This window comes from Camelus ferus, chromosome 26 (assembly GCF_009834535.1).
Source record: "Camelus ferus isolate YT-003-E chromosome 26, BCGSAC_Cfer_1.0, whole genome shotgun sequence".
Taxonomy (NCBI): domain Eukaryota; kingdom Metazoa; phylum Chordata; class Mammalia; order Artiodactyla; family Camelidae; genus Camelus; species Camelus ferus.
The window spans coordinates 2,299,668-2,313,310 of NC_045721.1; the positions used below are offsets into that span (position 1 = coordinate 2,299,668).

Sequence of the window (13,643 nt, forward strand, 5' to 3'; positions counted from 1 at the left end):
GTTAACTTGCATAGTTCATAGTAAGTGTTGAACTGAGGTTAAAACACCAGTAGTCTGGCTCTTAACCATTGCCTTATATTGCTTCTCCTACCTAAAAAGCAAGCAAGAAAAAATGGTTACTCTAGCATTTTACAGATTTCTCTTTTGATGTAGTCTCAATAGTTTATTTCTGTTAGGTGTACAAATCACTGAACAGCTTCTATTGAGGTCATAGCTAATTCCCATTTCTATGTCCTGATGTAGAATAATGTGAGTTTTTCATCTATTAGCAGAAATGAAGACTATAATTATCTCTTGTGGACTAAAAACTGGGCTATGTCTGGAGTAGGTGGGGCAAGATTCAGCAGCTAATTCTGTCTCTCTTTTTTGGAGTATCTTTGTAGTAATTTACCTTTGATAATATGTAAAATTCTGTAGACCTGTAAACCTCTCTTTATTCTCACAAATTTTCCCCACCTCTTCTACACTTAAGACTCTCTTGAAGGTGATTTAACTAAAATGAATGAACATTAGCAGCTTGAAATACACAGAACCAGTATTGTAGTTCATATTTTAAATCTTAAATCAAGCTTTAGTTTTCCCATAAAATGATCTTTTGATTCCTGACTTAAAGAGAGTAGCCCATCCTTACATTTAGGGGTAAAAGTATAACTCTGAGTTGGTGCAGAGATCAGAGGACTTCATACCCGGAAGGGTCTTCGCTGTTCTCTGGTGCAGCTCCCATTTTGCAGATGAAGACACTGTTGTGTAAGGAGACTAGGACTTGTCCAAGCTGTATAGCTAGTAAGTGGCAGGATTACGACTCAGATATGCCTTCTGACTCCTGGCCTAGGATTGTTTTCCAGGCTTCCTGGAAATGTTTCTAATAATATTACTTCTCAGTCATACAATATTTACAGTTTATGCATTATTCTTAACAACATAGATTTTTAAAATACAGTTGTAGGCTATTTACCATGTGTTGTATATGAAATAGAAACCTTATAAAGACTTCTTTTTAATAGTTTCCCTTTTCCCTGTTTGATTCTTTAGCTCAAAAAGTCCCTTCAGCAAAGTTCGAACAGGCCCTGGAAGGGGTCGGAAACGTAAAATCACTCTGTCCAGCCAGTCAGCATCGTCATCCGAAGAGGGATATCTAGAGCGGATAGATGGCTTGGACTTCTGCAGAGATGGCAGTGTCCCCTTGAAGTTCAACAAGAAAACCAAAGGGCTCATTGATGGCCTTACCAAATTCTTTACCCCTTCCCCTGATGGGCGGAAGCCCCGAGGGGAAGTGGTGGACTACTCGGAGCAATATAGAATCAGGAAGAAGGGCAGCAGGAAATCAAGCACTTCGGATTGGCCCGCAGGTAAAACGTTTGTCCCCTCCGAAACACGGAGTGTTCCCAGAGTGTATTATTTGGAATGGCGCTAGTTATCTGGAATAGATTTATATTTGAGTGTTAAAAATTGGTTATGGAATATAAGAACCCGTTAAAGACATGTATTTAGGTGGCACTCAGGTGTTAATGATGGCAAGAATTTAGAGCCAGCGACGACGTTGGAAAAATAGACAAGTAGGAGCTTTTAGACAAAAGAAGGTGCTTTTTGGGTAGAACCACAAAGAATCTGCTTACAGAAGTTTGGTAAATCAGAGATGAATTTACATTTCATAAGTTATAAAATGAATCATGTGATGCACATCATGATGCTCATTTATCCCTGGAAGGAAATTGGAAGGAGTATGGGTAGATAAGATGCTGTTGATCTGAGCATAAGTCAGAGGCCAAGTTATATGCAAATGTGATAAGGTCATTAATGTTTCTACTTCAAATCTTGGCAAATACAGTTGTAATTTTACAGGGATTACACTTAAAAAGAGAGAAAGAAAGAGAGAACCACAGCTTCAGACCATTTGCTTATGTATCAGGCTAAGTTCCCTGGTTTTCAGAGTAAAACACATGTGTGGAGAAGACTTACAGGAGAAAATTTTGAGTGGCCGTCCAGATAATCACAGCTACTCCCATTGCTGGTGAGTTTAGGAGCCTAACTGTGTGAAGGAAGCAGAAAGGGCTCCGGGCAGAGCAGAAGAGCGAGATGGGCTCTTGGGTCACAAGGGTCAGAATACAATGTCTCATTTGCTGCAAGAGAATGTCTTAACTTTGATTTCCTTCCCCTGAATGTCCCATTGGTGACTGAATCCACTGCTTCCTCATTCCTACTTCTGTAATTGATTGGTCCAGTGCAGGAGAGAAAATCCTCATCCTTGTCACCTCCCCCCATGCTGTATGATTGGCTTTTCACCAGAGTGGCAGTGAGCTAATTACTCTTTAAGCGTTTCAGTACTTTTCACGTCTTTATCAGCTGTAGATAAGCTCCACTCTGAGTATGTTTATCTCAGGAAATACACAGGCCGTTTAGGTTAGACTTAGAAGGGAAGACTCATACAGCCGATCCCAATAAAAGGTATTTTTTAATTAACCATTTCAGGGGAGATGGATTATTAGAATAATCTACTGGAAAGTTTTAGAAATAGAAATTATTAGAGAAAATGAATAACGTATATGGAGAACCAGCATCAAGCTTTAGGCATTGGTGTGAGCTTTTGCTTTACTTGGCTCTGCCCTCTTGATGAATTGTAGAGTTTAAGGAACCGTCCGCACCATCTGAGACGGTGCTGCCGCTCTGCTGGATCTGTGCCTGCATCCCGCTATGCCATGCACTAGAGGGTGCTAAAGGCATGTAGTAGCTTTAGGTTGTATATGTATTTTCCAGTTTAGGAATCTTGTCAAGAGCGAGGCCTTGTCCTTTTTCTTCTTACGCTACTTTTTCTTCTTACGCTAAATGACTAACTGTATGTGCAATCGATTGCAAAAGAGCTGTCTGTCAGTAATTGGCCTTTTCAGCCACACTTGTACAGAGAGGAAACAAGGCCATTATCAGTGTCATCTTCACATGCAGAACTATGATCTACTTAATTCCCCAGTACTCCTTTCACTAATTTCTTTGCCCAGTGGAGGAAGGTGCCTCCTTTAGTGGGTGATTATTATAATTTCTCCCACTCACCCAGAGGATTGTTGTCTGTGGTCCTCAGGTTTTGGAATTTGTGCTTTAGAAGGGCACCCAGAATGTGGGGAGAGGGAGTGGTACTTGATACTTGCTAAGGTAGCTCTTTCAAAGGTTATCTTTTTGCTGAGATGAGAGTGTACTGGCCTTAGGAAGATTGCAGAATCATTGAGAATTTTAAAAGGAGCAGAATTTCCCTGTTTTGCTCAAGAATGATGGAAATTATGTCTTGCTATAGCATAAACTTCTTCCAAATTACCAAAGAATGAAAAAGCAAATATTTGCACGTTGACATGTTAAACTCATGTCAGACCTTTTTCCTGTTCTGCTTTTACATGTATGTATATACCGAAATATTATCTCTTTTAATGAAGTATAAATTTACTTATGTACAATTTTAAAGAAGCTTTAAGTCAATTCAGGATTTTCATTATAAGGCAGATATAATATGCACATATTCTTTATTGACTAATATCTTTCTAGGAGTCAGTTCAGTGTGTTTCTCTTCTCTGTTGCATAAATAATATTAAGCGTCTTGAAATGTTTTCTAGTTCATATACTAAACTAAGGGTGGTATTAATAACATGTGAGCCCTTTCTTTATGTGCAGACAATCAGGATGGCTGGGATGGCAAACAAGAAAGTGAGGAACGGCTCTTTGGGAACCAGGAAGTCATGACTGAGAAAGATATGGAATTATTTCGTGATATCCAAGAACAAGCACTGCAGGTAAAGTTAAATATCCAGGTTGGACAGTCAGTTTGTTCATGGGTAGGAAACAAAGGGCTAATTAAAATGAATTCTCTGGGTAAAGCAGTAACAGCGGTTTACTTATCCCTCTGATCTGCGAATAGATGTGTTTTGTGCATATACAGAGTTCTGCTGGTTGAGGTGTTCCTTTCAAACCCAGGATAACTGCTTTGGTTTTGCGGATGAACACATTGCTTTGACTACTAGTATTAAATGAGCTTGGTTTATTTATTTTCTGTCTTATGTATGGAGAAGAGTTGAGGATTTGACCAACCAGCAAACAAACATCAAGCCTCTCCCAAGTGATGAAACACCCATATTCATTAATTGAAAAAATCTTTATTAAATGCTTCTGTTTTAATCCTTTGTGATGCATAAAAAGAACGTACTGATATGCCAAATGCTGGAGACGTCAAAGTGAATAACAGGATTCCTCCGGCTGCAGTCTGGGAGAGAAGTATAAATACACGATTTCATTCGCGTGGAAGGCTAGTTCTAGCATACGTGGGATTGGGGAGTGTGGGGGCAGGCATGTCCGTCTGCCTGGGCAGGTCAGAGGGGGGCTCATTGTGGGGAAACACCGAGCTGCTCTTAAAGAATGTGTAGGAGTTTATCAGGATGACAAGGAATGGGGTAATCAGAAGGAACAGAAGTGCGAAGATTTGAAAGTGAGAGAAAACATGAAGACCTAGGTTATGCATAGCATAGATTATGGTAAGAGATAAGCCTGGAGAAGTGCCGGGGCTAGGTCATAAGGCGCTTCTAAATCATGTTTATCTTTCATCTTCTCCACCAACTGACTGGGTAACTAAGGTGAGTTCTCTTATCAAAAGTAAGAATTTATAAGCTGATTCTGGGGATTCCTCTGGTGTAGGTGAAACTACACCATTGGTGATTAGATTGTTTGTGTAGGTTATTATATGACCCATTGGTGAATAGATTGTTTGTGTAGGTTATTATATGAGTATTTTTGAAAAATAAAAACAACAATATAAATATTCTACCGGTGTTTACTCAGCATTTCATTGCCTTGTGATTTAACCAAGTATTGACTGTGAGTTAGATGGATCTGGGTTCAAGCCTTGATCTGTCGTTTACTAACTTCTGCTTTGGGCAAGTCGCTTATGCTCTGAAGGCATATTCTTTTCCTGACAATAAGTAAAATGAAGTATTACAGGTACTGTCTTAGAAATTTACTTGGTATTCAGTGAGATTTCAAAGGAGAGAGTAGTTAGTTCTTCGCTTTTTAGGAACTTTTTTTTTCTGAGTAAGTTGCAGACATAATGCTAATGCTTTTTCCTCCTACTTATTTGTGTGTTTATCCTAAAAACAAGGACATTCTTACAAATGACCACAATACAGTCATCAAATTTAACATCAATGAAGTATGTTACCTAATATGGAGGTTTTATTCAAATTTCACCAGCTGTATCCGTAATGTTCTTTATAGCAAAAAAAAAAAAAAGACAAAAACCCCTGTCTCGTCCACTATCCTGTCCATACTGTATTAGTACAAGAGGCAATGAATATGGGTCCGTTAGGTCAGCAGAGGTTTTGAGGTCCTGCTGTGTGCAGGTCATACTGTGAAGATGGTGTGGAAAACACAGTGGCTGCCTATGAACGTGTTACAGGTGGGCAGTCCTGGCTTTGTGTGGCCCTGGTGGGTGCTGGTGGCAACACATGCATATCAGAATCGTGCTTGTGCTTCATGCGTTTGTCCACTCTGCAGTGGCTGAGATTGGATCTCAGTTTTGATATGCATATGTTTCAGTTAACATGGCACCGTGCAAAGCAAGGGCTGCCTGTAGTTGAATTTGAGAGGTAGTTGAATTTGAGTGGAACGTTGTTGGGCATTGATAAGAAATATATTGAACTCTTAGTGTAGGGTTGGATTTTAGAGGCTTTTGAAATCTAGTGACAGGACATCAGTTTTAGCATCCTGGGATTTTAAGGTGTCACCCTGACTGCTTTTTTCTGTTGCTGGAGTGATTACTCCTTGGTACTGATGAAATTAGGGGTATTGATGAAATAGGTATTGATGAAAGTAGAGGCCTGTTTTAGTGTCTTAAGGCATTTACCTATTAATTATAAGTCACATATTAAGGTGTATTTTGAGTTCATTCATTTGACAACTTAGCAACATTTTACTGAGTATTTATTAAGATAGCAGTTAAGAGCCTAGGTATTAGAAATAGCCTATGCAGGTTCAAATCCTATCTCTGCTGAGTGACCTGGTCAGCCAAGTTACTTAATAGGTTTGTTGAAAGGATTAAATGGATTGATATTTGCAAACCACTCAGTGTGTCATTCATGTAGTGAGCGTTAGATAAATCAGAGTTTCTGCTAGCTACCTTTGTGGCAGGTGATAGAAATACACAAATAAATAGAAAATGCGTCTCTGCCCTCCAGGTGAGGAGATATTCATAAACAAATAATTGAAGCGTGTGATTAGTCACAGGTATACTTTTACTGTGTTCCAGGTACTACATCCAGCATTATGTATCCATTTTTTGCATTTAATAAAACCTTGTTATTACTTTCATTTTACAGTATTTACATCCATTTTATAGATGAAGAAACTGAAGCCTTTGAAGGATTATTGTTAACTAGAATTATATAGTTATTCAGTATTGGAATCAGCATTTGAACCCAGGTAGCCTGACTCCGCATCCGTAACCCTTAAGTGCTAGTTCTCGGTGTAATGCTGCTGCAGAGGCTGTGTGTGATGATGCAGTGAGAATGACAGGGAGGCGGGTGTCTAGGGTGTCAGGGGAACCTTCACAGAGGAGGTGATATGTGAGCGGGGGGATGAAAGAGTAGGAGCTAACTGTTGAATGAGAGGAGGAAGGCGTTTCCTGTAGGACAGGTGGGTGTGAGAAGGCGTCTTGAACACGTGGAGCTGCAAGTGGTTTCTCTGGCTGGGGTTCAAGGAAGGGATGAGGTTGAGAGATAAGTGCAGACCAGACCACAGAAGATCCTGCGGGCCATATGAGGGAGTCTGTACTTTCTGTTCTAGTTGCAGTAGCCCTTTAAAGTAGTTCACACAGCTCCCGGGGAGCTCCTGGAGAATTTTCTTCAAAGAGGGTGGCATGATTGTATTTGCATTTAGAAACTCAGCTCTGGTGACCCAGTGCAGAGTGCACTGAAGAATCCCTGCGCAGGGCCACCTGCCAGCCCAGTGATCGCAGTGGTCGGAGTGAGAAGTGGAGGCGGAGAAGCTGCAGTAGGCAGAGTTTGTGAGGAAGACTTTGGTGGAATGGAAAAGACAAGAGTGTGGGCTTGGGAGCTGGGGTTGAAGGAGAGGGCAGAACCTTGTAGATTCACGGTGTTCTTCTCATTTGAGAAGATGATACTGTATGTGGGCAGAGGAGCTTTGGGGGATGGAGGGAGAGACCATGCTTACACAATTGGAACTCTAAAATTTAGAGCTTCTGCAGACCTGTACATATGGACGTGGAGGTCAGGAGGGCTCTGGGTAGGAGATTTGCCAGGTTATCAGCACACAGGGGCTGGATGGAACTCCAGAGGTAATAGCTGAAGTTCTTGTCATAGATAACATTCATTTAGCAACTCATAGGGCTGAGTACTGGTTACTGTGTGTCAGGCACTGGAGATACAGCAGTGACCAAAACAGATTTAAAAAAAAAATCCTTATCCTCAGGAGCTTAGAGTTTAGTTGTGGTGGGAATGGGTTAAAGTAAATGGTATCCTGTGTGGTAGTGACGGGAGAGAAGCTGGGCAGGGAGAGAGAGTTCTGAGGGAGAGTTTGAATTTGCGCAGTTTTGCGTTGTTGGCTGAGGAGCTGTCTGTCTGACATTTAGCAGAAGCCTGAACGGCGTGAGGGAATGGACCATACGGGTGTCGGGGAATGACTCCAGGCAGGGGAGCAGAAGTGCACAGGCCCTGAATCAGGATTTATAGTTGGCTGGTCAAGGAAGTAGAGGGAGGCCAGTGCGGTTAGAGCCGAGTAAGTACCAGTGAGAACAGAAATTTGGAACTGAGAGGACAGAAAAGTAACGGGAGGCCAGATTTTGTAGAGTCTTCTAGGCCATTGCAAGGACTATGGCTTTTACTCTGAGTGAGGTAGGAACCCTTGAAGATTTTGAGCAGAAGAGTGACATGCTCCATTATAGGTCTTAACAGGATTACTCTGGCTTCTGTGTAGACTGAAGGGGCAGGATACAAAAATAGGGAGAATTTAGGAGGCTGTTAGAATTATCCAAGTAAGAGATACGGTGGTTTGGATCTTTTACCATCTTAACTATTTTTAAGCATACAGCTCAGTGGCATTGAGTGTATACACATAATTGTGCAGCCATCGCCACCGTCTATCTGCAGAGCTTTTCATCCCCTAGACTAAAACTCTGATGCCCACTACACAGTAACTCCCTGTTTCTCCCACCCCAGCTTCTGGCAACCCAGTCTTCTTTCTGTCTGAATTTAACTACTTTAGGTAGACCTCACATAAGTGAATTGTAAAATATTTGTCCTTTTGTGTCTGCCTTATTGGCATAATGTCTTCAAGGTTTATCCATTTTGTAGCATATATCAGAATTTTCTTCCTTTTTAAGGCTAAATAATATTCCATTGTATGTATAGACCACACCTTGTTTATTCATTCATCTATCAGTGGACACTTGGGTTGCTTCCCTTTTGACTATAATGAGCAATGCTGCTATGAACATGGGTGAACAGATAACTGAGTCCTGGCTTTCAGCTTTTTCGGCTATATGCCTAGAAGTGGGATTGCCGATTCACATGATAATTCTGTTTTTTGAGGAAGTACCATACTGTTTTCCACAGTGGCTGCACCATTTTACATTTTCACCAGCAACACTCAAGGGTTTCAGTTTCTCCACATAGCTGCCAACCCTTGTTATCTTCTGGTTTTTGTTTTGTTTTGTTTTTAGATAGTAGCCGTTCTAATGGGTGTGAGTGGTATCTCATTGTGGTTTACTTTTGCATTTCCCTGATGATTATGTTGAGCATCTTTTCTTGTGCTTATTGGCACCTGTATGTATGTCTTTTTTGGAGAATGAAAAAGATCGTCTCATTTTACATTAAGATCTCGCTTAACCCTGATTCAGTTGTTGGCAAAACACGATCTGAACTGATGTGAGGCTACATACATTCTTAACTTACCCCGTTTAAATGTACCTGGTTATGGAGTGTTGTCCCACATCCTACTGGGGCTCTTGATTTAAGATACACATATGTACTGTAATACTTTATTTTTTAAATCAAAGTACAGCCAGTACGATGTGTCAGTTTCTGATGTACAGCACGATGCCCCAGTCATGCAATACATACACATATCCTTTTTCATATGTAATACTTCTCTAACATGAGAAAAATTCAGGATTCTAAAGCACATTCTGTTCCAAGAGGATAAGAGGCTGTGGACGTGTAGCTTCATTTCTTTGGAAAACTTTATGTTCCAGTTCAAAAAAACCTTTGAAATTCGGGAATTAACTGGTTGAGGGTTAACCATCCTTCCTGTCATGCGTCGTACCTGTTTTATTCTTTTCTGTCTTTGTACTTCACTCTTTGTTCCTGTCCTGGAGTCCTTTGCCTCTTAACTTCTCTGAGCCTTGTTTTGTTGTTGTTTTTCTATGTATAAAGCAGGTGTATTGTTTCCTCCTGTGAGGAGTGGATGGCGGGGGTTAAGGCGAGGACAGTGTGAGACGCGGTCTGTGCGGAGGTGTCCCACCCCACACCTCAGTTCTCCTCACTCCTGGGGTCCGTGCTCTCTCCACTGTGCAGCACTTGGACTCATTCTTACACATCTCTCTCATCATGTAAAACTTCTAATCCCTGATGAACAGAATCCTTGTTTATTATACGTTTTTATGGGAAAATATTCAAATACCAGAAAGATATATCTTCTCCCCGCATTTCACGTTCTCATACTGATAACAAGGGTACAGTCCTACCCTCCACTCCCACCTCGGAATGTCATTCACCGGGGGACTGGAAAAGGAAGGTTAGGGAGGGAGCGGGGCTGTATCTACAGCAGTTGTCATTTTCATTTTGTACCAGATCTGGACTTGGGAGGGTCTCTGTATGCAAGAGTGGTGTCTGTATATTGAAAACTGGAATTAAATAAGTCATTTAATGGTGGGGAGGGCTGTGTGCAAACTCACTGTATTTTCTGCTCAGTTCTGCTGTGAACCTGAAACTGCTCTAAAAAATAAAGTCTATTAATAAAAAATTAAAAAATTTAAATGAAAAGAAGTCACTCAATGGAAGTGGAGTTTTTGCAGAAGAGTAACAGTCTTCTCATAAACTGCTAGTAATAAAAGTTTCATTATCTAGAATAGGCCTATTCAGAGTTACCTTTTGGTTTAGCCCAATTACTAGTGTATATAGTGCCCTTTCTTAGATTAAAAAGTCCATTTTGGGCCAGAATATATGTTATGTTTTAAAGATTTGGGCATTTCAGATGAGGAGGAGGGCACAGAGCGGCAGGACTTGAGTTAAAAGTTTAAAAAACATACTTTGTACTCTTGATTATGTTAGATCCCTGCTACTTTGGAAAGCTGCATGTTTAATGAAATTTTGACTGAAATTTAAAAATAAAATGACTTAGCAAAGATAACCTTGTAATTCGGATTTGACAGCTTGAGTTTGGCAAGGACTGGGTTAATGAGAGGTGGTGGCGCAGCTGTGGCTTCCTCACCACACAGGGCCTCTGTTAACTGCGGAAACGCTGGCCCTGGGGGCTGGCTGTCCCCAGAGAGCTGGAGCTGGTGGAGCTGGTGGAGCTGGTGGAGGTGGTGGAGGAGTGCAGCTCACTGTGCAGAGAGGCGAGGACGGGGGAAGGCAGGGCAAGTCTGCCGTGAGCCCAGTTTTACACAGACTCTCAGTCGCGGTGATGTGCAAACAGTTGTACTGGAGCTGGGTGTCTGCCTTCACTTCGGGCATCCACCTGGAAGAGCGCCGGGCAGCGGACGGGAAAGCGCTCACGCGCCAGGCGGGGCCGCAGCAGGTGCGGTTCTCAGCCTCTGTGCTTCCTTCCTGTTTGGTCCTTGGCTCAGGGAGTTAGAGTGGGTTTCTGATGCTGGTTATTCAGATATTTTCTGTGCTACTGTTCTTGTTATTTTGAGCTATGAACATAGGCTAAAAGATACTCCTTTATGAATTAGAATACTTGATTCTGGAGCGTAGTTTAAAGAACAGTGTGTTTAAAACCTTTTTGCAAAGTTCTTTTTTGGTTTTGAGAAATGAAAAAAAATCTTACTTTAATCCTGTCTTGTGTTTTTCTTTATGATTTTTGCCTTTGAAAGAGCCCCATTACTCCTTGGTGTCACAACATAATGTATGCGACTAATAGATGTTTGTCTTTTGTTTTGAGGTGTCTAAGGAAGAGGTGAGGTTTCACCTGGCTGTGTTCCAGCACGAAACCCAAGTCCCTTGGCCTTTTATAAAAACAAATGGTTAGAAAGACCAGGGAGAGTTCTCAAGTGAGTTGTGGTGAAGAGGCTTCTTCCTTAAATGAATTTATATGAAAACAGTGAATAGAAACCTCTGATTTTTTAGTTTTGTTGTGGGGTGCGGTATGTGTGTGTTTGTCATGAGCTCCAGCAAGGGACTTTAAAAATATCAGTGGTTTTTAAAAGCATAAAGTTGAAGGATAGTTTTGGTTGTTCCTTTGCAGAGTTATTAATTCTTGTGTTTGAATAGGCTAAATTCTAGCTGCTTTTTTTTTTTAGAAGTCAGTTCATGTTTATAGAGTATCCATGATAAATATACATGCATATATATCATATGTTATATACATAACACACACACAGCCATACCTTATTTTATTGTGCTTCACAGATAGCAACTTTTTTTTTTTAAACAAATTGAAGGTTGTGGTAACTCTGAGTTGAGCGAGTCTACCAGCACCATTTTCCCAACAGCATTTGTTCACTTCATGTGTCTGCGTCACATTTTGGTAATCTTTGCAATATATCACATCTTTTCATTATCATTCTATTTGTTATGGGGATCTGTGATCAGTGATCTTTGATGTTACTACTACGACTAGCTGAATGCTCAGATGGTGGTTAGCATTTTTTTTAGCAGTAAAAGATTTTTTAATTAATGTACGTACTTTTTTTTTTTAGACATAATGCTGTTGTACTCTTAATAGACTAGCCTCTAGTGTAAGCATAACTTTTATATGCATTGGATAACCAAAAAATTCATCTGAGTTGCTTTTTTGCAATGTTCTCTTTATTGCCGTGGTCTGGAGCCGAACCTGCAGCGGCTCTGAGCTCTGCCTGTAAACATGTATGCACGTAAGAGTCTGTTGCTGTATTGGGTGCAGAGTAAATCAAATTCCTCTTGAATTTAAGCTTTTGAAACTTGATCTTTGCAGTCATTAGCAATGGCTTATATTAGAACTGCTGGTGGAGAAGTCACAAAGGCTTTACAGGTTATTCTTTTTTTTTTAAGATAGTGTAGTTGAGGTTATTGCAGAGATTGGGGGGCATAGAGATAGTTTTCATTATAAACAGAAGGTAGATAAAAACAGATAAACGTATGTGTATAACAGTGTGTTTTTCTTTGGTCAGATCTGTGAAGAGCCACTAATGAAGGGAATTTTAGGGGCAGTGTAAAATGAATTGCAGACTCTTGTTACGTGTTTAGTCATGTTCTTTTCAGATTGTTCTTAATAGCTACTTTCCCAGACTGGAAGGCGATTATTTCTGTGTGTGCTCCCAGGGTCAGGAGGCCGTTGCCATCAGCTGGGGCACTGTGTGTGTGGTCTGAGCCAGCCTGCAGCGCCTCTCCCCACCCCGACCTTACCTCCCCAAGTGCCAGCAGTGTCTCTAGTAACTGAGTCGTGGGGAGTGAGTTTAGTTGAGGAAAGTATTTGCAGTGTTATTAAATGCGGAAAAAGCAGTGTCACCAACTGCATTTGGTTCTAAGAGATTTATTAGCACTTTTGTTCTTTATTTTGATGCTCTACTTAAAGAATAATACAGCTTATTTCAAAACCTGTTAGCTTGTTCCTGGCTTTTTAAATTCTCCTGTGGAACCCTGAGAAGGCAACACTTAGATTCAGATGGGATTTTAAAAAATTGTTCATTTTGTTACCTGTCTCAGTGTATTTGACTTAGCTAACTTAGGTAATGCGTTTTCTGACTGCACAGAAAGTTGGAGTGACTGGCCCGCCTGACCCACAAGTCCGCTGTCCCTCTGTCATTGAGTTCGGGAAGTATGAAATCCACACCTGGTACTCTTCCCCGTATCCTCAAGAATACTCAAGGTATGTTTTGAGAGACTGTTTACTTTTTGCTTTTAGATCATGGAATTCCAGCCCTAGATGAGATCTTGGAGACATTTTAGTCCAGTTCATCTTTTTACATTTGAGAAAGCTGGTGGCTTTTAAATGTTCATAATAGCAGCATATGTTGGCAGCTCCTTAACCCAGTTGGCTTTAGTCTTTCTTTCTTGTAACCTGTCCAAAAGCTATTACTTCAGATTGGAAACCTGACACATGGTCAGAATGAAAAGGGAACGTTTTTTTCTTTAAGGGAAATTTGCCGCCTTACCTCACACTAAGAATTTTTAAAAAAGAGGTTGTTATATTTAACTATAAATAAATAAAAAGTTTCACTGAGTAGCCTTTAATTTAAATTTTTATAATTTAACAAACTTTAGTGAGTGATTTGTTTTCCCGGGAATAGACAAATGGCATAAAATTATGTGTAAATAGCTTTCCAGATGTAAAAATGAATCAGTCAGCGCCAGCTTTTGGGGATGAGGTGGCGAGCTCAGTGAAGCCAGACTGGTTCCATGACCCAGCCATGACATTTATAAGCTGTGGGACCTTAGCCGTCACCCAGCTGCTCGACG

At 40.7% G+C, this 13,643-nt stretch overlaps 1 protein-coding gene across 1 annotated transcript in view; it reads left to right on the forward strand.

Annotated features, from left to right (window-relative positions):
• KAT6A (lysine acetyltransferase 6A) overlaps window positions 1–13,643 on the forward strand; it is a 97,205-nt gene that overhangs the window by 56,791 nt on the left and 26,771 nt on the right. Inside the window, 3 exon segments of the mRNA XM_032468649.1 lie at window positions 1,033–1,349; window positions 3,655–3,773; window positions 12,938–13,053. Coding sequence (XP_032324540.1) covers window positions 1,033–1,349; window positions 3,655–3,773; window positions 12,938–13,053 — 552 coding nt within the window.